The sequence below is a fragment of the Populus alba genome, chromosome 10 (assembly GCF_005239225.2).
Source record: "Populus alba chromosome 10, ASM523922v2, whole genome shotgun sequence".
NCBI classification, from domain to species: Eukaryota; Viridiplantae; Streptophyta; class Magnoliopsida; order Malpighiales; family Salicaceae; genus Populus; species Populus alba.
In genome coordinates this window covers 5,661,347-5,671,840 of record NC_133293.1, presented here as the reverse complement: position 1 = coordinate 5,671,840, position 10,494 = coordinate 5,661,347, and the positions used below count along the sequence as shown (strand labels likewise).

Genomic DNA, 10,494 nt, shown 5'->3' with positions numbered 1-10,494 from the left:
TGTATTGCATATCACATGTATGCCAAACCCATGTCACATTGGATTTGGTGCACTACGAAGTCCAAGCATATTGGGCAAGGCATGTGTGCCAGACCCACACCACTTTGGATTTTATGCACTGCTAAGTCCATGCACCTTGGACTTGGCTGATAGCCAAGTCCAAATGCCTTGAGTTTAGCACATATCATCTTTATTTTAGGCTTGACACATTGCCAAGCCCAAGGGTATTATGTTTGGCATGCGTGCCAAACTTATGCCACCTTGAACTTGGTGCGCTGCCACATTCAAGAGCCTTGGACTTGACTGTTTGCCAAGTCTAAGCGTATTGGGTCTGGCATGCGTGTTAGATCCATGACACCTTGCACCTTGCGTCCTGCCATGTCCACCTTGGACTTGGCGCACGACCAAGTCCAAGTGTATTGGGTCTAGCACCCACACTACCTTGGACTTGACATACTGTCAAATCCAAGTGTATTAAGTTTGACATGCATGCTAGATGCACACCACCTTAAATGTGGCACATTGTCAAGTCCAAGCATATTTGGTCTGGCATGTACGCCACCTTGGACTTAGCAATATACCAAGTCTAAGTGTCTTGGATTTGACATGCATACCACATTTATGCCACCTTGGACCTAGCATATTGGACTTGACTAACTGTCAAGTGCAAGTGTATTGGATCTGACATACAAGTCATACCCATATATTTACAAAAAATAAATAAAAACTTAATAAAATTGACTCATCAATAATAATCTTATAGTGTAATAAGAATTCAACCATGAACTCAAAATCTAATGCATATTGAATGGCATACCTTTGAAATATTAAGATGATGATGTACTAGATGATATATTATAAAAATATATTTTGTCAATATCATGAAAAGATCTCTATAATTTTACTCGATAACAAAGAAAAGATTAAATGAAATTTAATAGAATAATATATAAAATATATTTTTTAATCCATTTGAGAATTTAGAAAAAAAGGAGACTAGTTAACAAAATATTGGAGGGTGGAACAAGAAAAAAATTGATTTGAAAAAAAAGGAACAAGAAAATTACTCGAGTTAAATTACCAAATATATAGCCCAATGGATGAGAATGGGATAAACTAATAGAAAGAGAAAAAAAAAAATAATAATAATCCAAAGCTCAATTCCTTGCCCACTCAATATTGAAGAATTAAATTGAAAAAAAAATTAAAAAATTAAAAAAACAACTCGAGTCAACCCAAATTGGCTTAGCAATCCTAGGATCTAGATTGTGAGATCAAGATAACCCTATAAAAATAAATTGAAAAAAATTACAAAATCTAATTTCCAACCATCTCAATGTTGAAGAATGAAATAAAAAATCAATTAACAAAAGGGACCTAAAAAAACCCCGACAACCCTGATTGAGCCCACTAACCCTCGTAACTTGGTTTATATGAAAAGTCAACCCAAATAGGCTAACTTGTTCAGTGATGACAACCTGGTATTAGTATCACCTGGCTATTATTTTCCAACTAATGGTTAGGATCCTTTCTAAACGAATCAAGGGTTAAGATTCATATCTAGAAGGATAAAGGTGAAATTCATGAAGAAACAAGGAAGAAAATTGAGGGAGAAAGGAGGGAAAAAACCAGGAAGAGAGAGAGAGAGAGAGAGAGAGAGAGAGAATGACCACCCTTTTGCATCAAACCAATAAAATTGAAAACAAACCTTCCAATTACATATAACTACTCCCACCAGTTCAACTAAGAAAAAAAAAAAAACCCTGACCAACCATTCCCTCAACTATACCGTGAGCCACCATTGTTTTTGCCCTCCTCCCACTGTCATTACTTGGAAAGCAATATCCCCGAGCCAAATAACATCTTTCCTCGATTTCTTTGATGTACGTTTATGCATGAGAATATAATGTTGTGTGTGTATGTGTGTTGGAGCTAAGAAGATAAAATATATGAAATCGTGAAATATGTGCAGTAGTTTATGCATGGTGTAACTTGATTTCTGGAAATTAATTTTCCAGAAATTTTCCACCACTAGGTTAGGGCGGTGGTGGAAAAAGAAAGGGTTGGCCCCTATTTTAGCTCCACCATGTGAATGGGCTAGGTTTCATAAAAAAAGGCTTTTTGGCTGCCTAATGGCCTAACAAAATAGGCTTGGGCCTCAAGCCTAATAAGCCTAGCTCATGTAGCAGGGTTAAACTTAAGCTAGACCTAAAAAGGTGTTTGGCACACCCTATTTTTGTTAAGGAAATGCACACCTTATTTTTGCTAAGGAAAACGTGGTAGCGTTTGGCAAACACACTCTACTACCTTTTTCTTTAGGTTTAATTTGTTCTTATTTTAGTATTTAGCCAAGTAAGCCTTAAAATAGTTCAAAAAATCCACAAAAATAAAAATAAATCATGATACTAGAATGATGACTTTAAAATTTTAGTTGAGTGCATTGAGGATGATGCGTTTTTTCTTTGCATAACTTATCCTTTTACCTAGACTCTCGTAAACTAATAGGTTTTCCAAGTAACAATAATACTAGATAACGACTCCTTTACAATCATAATTTTATAATTAATTCAAAACCTTTTCAATTCAAAAAAAAAAACCTGTCATTTGATGTCGTGCATACTGTCATAATCATTAATTATTTTTTTAATTTATTAATATAGATAATTTTTAATTTATTTAATTAAATATATACTTTTTTTTATTTACATTTAAGATTTTTTTTTTATATAAAAAAACATGCATATTCAATTTTCTTTTTAAAAAAACATGCTGCGGAGCGCAATTGAAATAATTAGTAATAAACTTAAAAAAGTTGAAACAAAGAAGAAGAAAGTTTTTAGATTATCAACAGGATAATGAGACATGAGGAAGTCGAGCTGTAAATCTGCCACGTACTCAAATTCCATTCCAAGTCCTCAACAAGGGTGTGGTCTCTCCCTCTCCCTCGTCGTCAACGTCAACAACAAAAAGTCAATCAAATATCAATTTCCTCACCCGCACACAGAATGGATCGATCATAACCAAAATCTCCTCTATCAATAATCCTTAACGAAAAATAATAGCAGTAATTAATCTCTTTCTCTCGTTGCAATTTAATCCAAACCCAAATCCAATCTTATGTCTAAATTATTCTATCATCCAACGATTAAATTGCTGAAAATTTTAATTCTATTATTATTATTTTTAGGAGGAGATTTTGGTTCGAACAATAATAATAATAATTATTATGTTGAGGCTTTCAAGGTACCTTTTAGGGTTAAGGATGTGCTTCCGGTGCTGCCTCACCAGATATCGTGGCCGGTTTTGAACAATCTCCACAGCGCCGTTGATTTATTGCCGTATTTTGTTGGATCTGTTTCTCCTGATAATGGAACTCTTCAGTGGAAAGGAGCTTGCTTTTACGACAACGAAGCTCGCCTCGACTTCGCCCTCGCTGATTCCGATCACGATCCTGCCTTGGGCGGCGGCCTTCTCCGTCTCAAGGTCTTTTTCTCGTTTGATTAATTTATTGATTTCGGTGTTTGTTTGCTATAATTAATTAATTAATTCTAAGGCTTTTAATGGAATGAATTGAGGAAAATAAAAATAGTAGCGTTTTGTGTTTGTTAAGTTGTAGCATGTTTGTTTACTCTTGGAAATGTAGTCAGTAGAATGATCATATCTTAATGTAGTTTAACCTACCTGTATTCTCTTTACAGACATCTGCGGCGCATAGCTGGACATGTATGGATTTGTATGTTTTTGCTACGCCATACAGAGTTACTTGGGATTACTACTTTTCTGCACGGGAACACACATTGAAATTTGATTCGTGGGAAGAAGCTGCTGAGATGGAATATGTAATGTGATTTATTACTTGTTTCTATTTTGGAGTTTTATTAGCTTTGGTAACTTCACTGCATAAGAGGTGAGTTAAAATGCAAATTTATGGTTGAGCAGGTGAAGCAGCACGGTGTCTCTGTATTTCTCATGCCGTCTGGAATGCTGGGGACCTTGCTTTCTTTAATTGATGTCTTGCCTCTGTTTTCTAATACAGTGTGGGGTCAGAATGCTAACTTAGCTTTCCTCACAAAGCACATGGGTGCTACATTTGAGAAACGACCTCAGCCTTGGCGCACAACCATTAATCCAGATGATGTTCATTCTGGTGATTTTTTGGCAGTCTCCAAGATTCGTGGTCGGTGGGGTGGATTTGAGACATTGGAGAAATGGGTGACTGGTGCATTTGCTGGTCACACAGCAGTTTGCTTGAAGGATGAACTGGGAAATCTTTGGGTTGGTGAATCAGGACACGAGAATGAAAAGGTATGTGCTAAATCACATAGAATGCAGATTAGATGAAGAAAAAAGTAGGGATAAGCTATCATAAGGTTGTTTAAATGTCTGGTTTTTATCATGTTCACAAGTCAATGATGTCTTCTTAAAAACTTGTGATTTTGCTTTTGCTTTTGTTTCTCTTGAACACTAGCCTTTTCATTTGTGTGGCTAGAAGGGGAATCATGGTTGTATATAATAGTTAGAAAAATGGAGAATGCTGTTTGGAAAATATGGTTGTACTTTCTTTATTTCTGCTGTTATTGTTGACACATGTTCTTAAATGTACCACTTTTAGGCACACAGAAGCACTATTCTGTAGATGCTTTGATACAATCTCAGATTTGCAAAGTTGAATTAATGTTTCAGCCTGTCAGAAGCAAGTAAAATTTTTGAATGTTATCCTTCTGGAAGAAAAAGTTGAGTTTTCTTCTTTAGGTATGGGGTTGTCAATTGGAAACCATGGTGCATTTTTAGAAATGGAATTTGTACAAATATGGTAGGTCTGTGTGCTCAAAAGTAACAGGGTTTAAATGTAGAAGCATCGCATAGAAAACTGTCCAAGGTACTATACAAATATGGTATTGAATGGATTTTGGGTGTTCAGAATTATAATATTATACCGAACCATTTTCCTAGTTGTTTGAAAAATATTTTCTCCTCACAGCATGTTCTCATATGACTTGACAGGGTGAAGAGATTATAGTGGTAATCCCATGGGAGGAGTGGTGGGAGTTGTCACTAAAGGATAGTTCTAATCCACAGATAGCTTTGCTTCCTTTACATCCAGATGTGCGTGCAAAGTTCAACTCGACTGCGGCTTGGGAATATGCTCGAAGCATGTCTGGCAAGCCATACGGTTATCACAATATGATATTTAGTTGGATTGACACAATAGCTGATAATTACCCACCCCCTCTTGATGCTCACTTGGTATAAATCTCGTCTATACACATACACATATTTGTCTCCTGGAATTGCATTCTACATGAGATGCATGCTGCACTATTAGAGTGTTGGCTTGCTGCTTGGGTTGGTCTTTTCTGTTGCCAGCAGTGGTATACTTCCTATGGCAGCACATTGATTTCATGACAGTTATATGGTCTTTGTTTGTGCGCGGGCATGGATTCATGTTTATATGCTTATGGCCGAATGTTGAGTGGTTGTATATGCATATTTGCATACTTTGCAGTAGCATTTGAACCGAAGGCTGTGCTGATATATAAAATTTAAATTGGTGTAGCTGGTATGTTGTTTGAAGCAAAAGTTTGAAAACATACTGGAATTCAAAGAAGAATGTCATATGACCACCGATTTTCCTTCTGGAAAAGGGAGAATATTTTTGCAATGATTCATCTTTCTACAGGAATCAGATTTAGTACATGTGTCATTTAAGGAGTTGAACCTTATTTCAGGTCATTTCTGTCATGTCTATGTGGACTCGTGTGCAGCCAGCGTATGCTGCAAATATGTGGAATGAAGCTCTAAATAAACGGCTTGGAACTGAGGTATTGCTCTTGTTCCTGACCTGTAGTCGTCCTAGTTCTTCAATTTGTGGGATTAATTCCAAATAAACCTATTATTCTTGTTTTACGATGGTTATGTTTTAAGCCAACAGCAAATATGGTTAAATGACTAATTTAATCAATTAATTTATGGGTGAGAAAAAAAAACTATTTACTTGTGTTTATTTATGTTTTCCACTATTGGACAGCTTCTACAATCTCATGAATGTTGCTTCATCTTGTTTGGGAGAATATTGTTTGATAGGGCAACCAAAAATCCATATGGCACTCTTTAATTGTGATGATAACTAAAATGATAAGAACCAGAATAAATAAATCAATTCAACTGATCAAAGCATAGATTGAAGCTTTGTTTATGGTATTGTGTTAGCTTTCTTTCCAAATTTTATGATCAAAGAAAAACTCATGGTGTTCCAACTCTTATTATCTTTGTTGCTTACTTGCATGTTTTCAATTTCTTATCATTTAGTTTTATAATCATACAGTGATACAGAAATCTTGAGGTCAGATGGAGGAAACTAATCGAAGTATATAGATTCCATTCCTTGTGCATGTTTGAACTGAGTCCACAGATTTTAAACTTTTTGGTTCATAATGAATGAGCACAGGCATGCTTTGCGATAGAAATGCTGTGCACCTAAAGCATACTTGTTCGGTAATCAACTTTTGGCGTTCACCTGGTATTTCTTTCAGGATTTGGACCTCTATGGGATTTTAGGTGAGACAGAAAGGCGTGGCATAGCCTTTGATGAATTACTTACTGTTCCAGAACACGATGAATGGGTTTATAGTGATGGGCAATCAACAACTTGTGTTGCTTTTATTCTTGCAATGTACAAGGCAGCTGGAGTATTTGGTCCAGTTTCCAGCTCTATTCAAGTAACTGAATTTACTGTAAGTTAGAAGTGCTTTTTTTATTCTACTTGATCTTCATCACAATTCTCTCTTTAACGTTCGACATGTTAAGTGACATGGCTCATTGCTGCTCACAGATTCGCGATGCATACATGCTCAAGATTTTCGAAAACAACCAAACACATTTGCCAAGCTGGTGCAACAATGGGAATGGTCAGCTCCCGTTCTGCCAGATTCTTGGCGAGTATCAGATGGAGTTGCCGGAGTATAACAGCGTGGAGCCATATGCCAACATGAATGAGAACTGCCCATCTTTACCTCCTGTCTATGATAGGCCCATTCAATGTTAGTTCCAGTCTTACTTATTTACCATTCCGAAGATTCTCTTAATGCTGTGCTTTAAATTTGTTGCCTGTCATCTTTGGAGCTACAAACTTGGCCTTCAAAAACAGTTGTAGAACATTTACGTGCCACGTCTGACTAAAAATATTTCAGTTTATGTACATAAGACATTATTAGTATGCTCTGGATTGCTGTTTTTAATTTCTCCTTGGTATTAAAGGGATTCAGAACGTAGCTAGAAGCGAAGCTACTAATGGTTGATTTGGGCAGGTCTATACTTGCTTCTCCTTGTTTTGTAGAAATACTAATTCTAGGGATGGAGCTTTTTTCTTCTTTTCTTTTTTAGTTTAAAATTGGATCCTTAAAAATTTTAAACGGGTTGGATGAATAAAATAAAATTTTATTTTACTTAATCAAATATTAACTTAATAACTTATTCTTAATATCATCAAAACTCTATAACAAACTAAAATAAAATATCAAACTCAAGTCAACTTAATATAAAACGATCATATTGGGAATAAAAAAAGTCAAGTGAAAGCATTTAAAGAAAAAGCAAATATTATGGTTACTATTGCAACTCTTAATATATTGTATTTTTTTTTCATTGTTGTGCTTTTATTGTTTTTTAATGTTTTCTTCACATTGCATTGCCTTGTGTCCTTTTCATCATTTCATGGTTTACTAAGTGTTAATTTTGCAAAACTATATTATAATTGTTAAATTAAAAGCGAAAAGATCTAATAAAAAAAAAGATGGGAGAGAATAAAAAAGAGTTGAAAAAAATAATTGAGATTTGTTAAATGAAAAGCAAAATGATGTGATAAAAAAAAAAGATCTAATAAAAAAAAGAGAAAGGACTTGAATGCCATATTACCATGATTATATAGGAAGCAAAAAGATCCCTTAAAAAATTGATAATAGTCTTGCTTATGTCATTAGCGATTCCCTCTTAATTGCATTTGAACATTCACTGTCTTATTGCAGCAAAGACTCTTCCCATGTTAATTTTATTGGTTGCGACCGGTTATCTTAGCAGTATTGTTCATAAAGTCAAAACATGCGGGGAAATCATTGTTAGTTAGCTTTATTGCAATGTGGATTGTAATAATGCTAAAAACAGGCGCTATTCACCAAGACTTATTACACTATGGATTGCATAATTTTATAGGGGTATTGTGCGCTGCAGCCCCACACACATGCACCTAGCGCAAGGGCAGTCCATTTTCAATTGCAAAAGCTCCAGGCTGTAGAGGGGAGGGGTTGCACACTAGGCTGCGGACACCTGCATGCTTGAGTTGTCATGCCTTGGCGCTTGGGCCATACCCGCAAGCTGGCTGCCCAACCAAGCCAACAGGGTTTCTTAGCAAGACCCCATTCTATTGGGTCAAGTGTCGAAACCCAACTATCTTGGGTTCGAACGCAAACCCCAAACCCAAAACAAACACTCCTGGGCCCGGCACCAGAAGGACCCAAACCCCAACCCCGTTAGTCTAGCCACGGATCCATCCCCCAACCTTCTCGGCTCATGACAGCAAAGGACCCACCCCTAAACCTGGCGCTTGGGTGGCTCCAATGCGCGGGGGCAGACCTGAGCATTATCTAACGCTTGGGTCATGGCAAAAGACCTGATTGGCTATGCTCGAACGCCACCTGACGCTGGGGCACACTCGAGCACTATCTAGCACTTAGGTTATGGCAAAATGCACGATTGGCTATACCCGAGCACCATCTGGCGCTTGAGAGGCTCCAATGCAAATGGTTGACCTTAACGCCACCTGGAGCATGAGTCTTGGTAAAAAGCCTAATTTGCTATAGCAACCCAACCGTCGCGTGGCAGAAGGGCATACAAGCACCATGTAGCGCTTCCTATTGTTATTATAATATTATTACTTATAATAAAAATAGTATTATTTATACCACAACTGATAATATTTTTAATATTCATACTATTAATTATAAATAAAATAATAATATTTATCGCACAAATAATACCATTTTTATATGAATATTTTATATTTTAATAACAATAATAATATTTTTTAACGCAAATACTAGTCATTATACAAATAAAACTATTTTTCATATTAATACTTTTAATTATAATAAAAATTAAAATATTTAAAATCTTTCATCAATACCCAATAGAACTGGTCACTTCAGATCTATTAAGCTGGGTATATGATGACGGACTCAAGACAATCGGGTCCTGCCTCAGACCCAAGATAACCAGGTTCTTTTCCATGACCCATGTGCTACGCGGTGTTTGGGCACACCCGAGCGCCACCTGGCGCTTGGTGGCTCCAATGCGAGGGCAAACCCAAGCGCCATATACTGCTTTTGTTTTGGCAAAAGGCTTGATTGCCTATGACAACCCCAAGTTGGGTCTAGACACGTGGGTCCTTGAAATTATTATTCACAGTTTTCATATAAAAAAATATTATTATTTATGTTATAAATATTATTACTTTTATTATAATTTATATTTTTCATAAAATAATTAATAAATTTTGAAAAAAATATTATTAATATTTAAAATAATATTATTTGTGTTATAATTATTTTTATTTTTATTATGATTAAAAGTATTAATATGCTCGCCCAAACTCGATTTGGGTGTGGACGCGTTCACGCCTAATACCTAGGTGGGCGTGGACGCGCCAAGGTTGGCGAGAAGGCATCCACGCCCAACCCCAACTTAGGTTGGACACGTGCTAGCCCAAATCCAAGGCCAACCCCAAGATGGGCATTAACTTGTGGGTTGGATGTGTCCATGCCCAGCTTGGGGTTGGGGCTAGACGTGTCCATGCCCATCCCCAAGGTCGGCTGGACACGTCCACGCCCACCCCCAAGTTAGTCTAGGCATGTCTGCGCCCATCCACATGTGTTAATATAATAATATGTTATAAATATTATTTTTTCTTTTATAATTCAAAGGTTTTTTTTCTTTCAAAATTATTTGTCGCTTTTTTTTAATATTAAGTTGGTAAAGAATTTAGCTTTGTAATTTTTTTTTATTAACAGAAAAGCTAAATCATGTGGGGAAAGCACTATATCTCTCCTCACGAAACACTGTGGATTGCTACAAATCATTTTGTTTAGTCTTTAAGTTTTTGATTTCTGACACAACTTTTTTTTCCATCATGAAATATTGACTCAATCATACCTTTAGTTTCTATTACTGATCTAACATTGGTTCACAATTATAATACTATTAAGTATGTTTGTTTTATAAACCTGTGGCAGTGCGCGAGCATGCCATTTTGTTAATATTTATAACATGAGAAAGAAATTATAACCTATGATATTTTATTTTTCCTTGTCTCCTATAAATGTTCCTAGAATATCTTGAATATTTCCAAATGTTGCAACATGATGGAATATTTGGCATATACATGTGCTTCTTGTGCTCTTTTGTCATGGCTCTGTTATACGGATCGCCATGATGAAAGGAAAG

General features: G+C 36.1%; 1 protein-coding gene across 1 annotated transcript; it reads left to right on the top strand.

The window, feature by feature from the left end:
* Window positions 1–2,913: 2,913 nt before the first annotated feature.
* LOC118044729 (uncharacterized) lies at window positions 2,914–7,238 on the top strand. The gene is made up of 7 exons (XM_035053172.2): window positions 2,914–3,483; window positions 3,699–3,839; window positions 3,940–4,305; window positions 5,005–5,247; window positions 5,730–5,822; window positions 6,534–6,734; window positions 6,833–7,238. Exons 1-7 carry the CDS (start codon window positions 3,118–3,120, stop codon window positions 7,043–7,045), a joined length of 1,623 nt encoding a protein of 540 aa, XP_034909063.1. The 5' UTR covers window positions 2,914–3,117; the 3' UTR covers window positions 7,046–7,238.
* The last annotated feature ends 3,256 nt before the right edge of the window (window positions 7,239–10,494 follow it).

Bases quoted from the DNA above. Each gene is read 5' to 3' on its own strand.
- LOC118044729 (XM_035053172.2), top strand. From the start codon at position 3,118: ATGTCTAAATTATTCTATCATCCAACGATTAAATTGCTGAAAATTTTA. The intron at 3,484-3,698 runs GTCTTTTTCTCG...TTCTCTTTACAG, and splicing joins GCGGCCTTCTCCGTCTCAAG to ACATCTGCGGCGCATAGCTG. The intron at 4,306-5,004 runs GTATGTGCTAAA...ATGACTTGACAG, and splicing joins CAGGACACGAGAATGAAAAG to GGTGAAGAGATTATAGTGGT.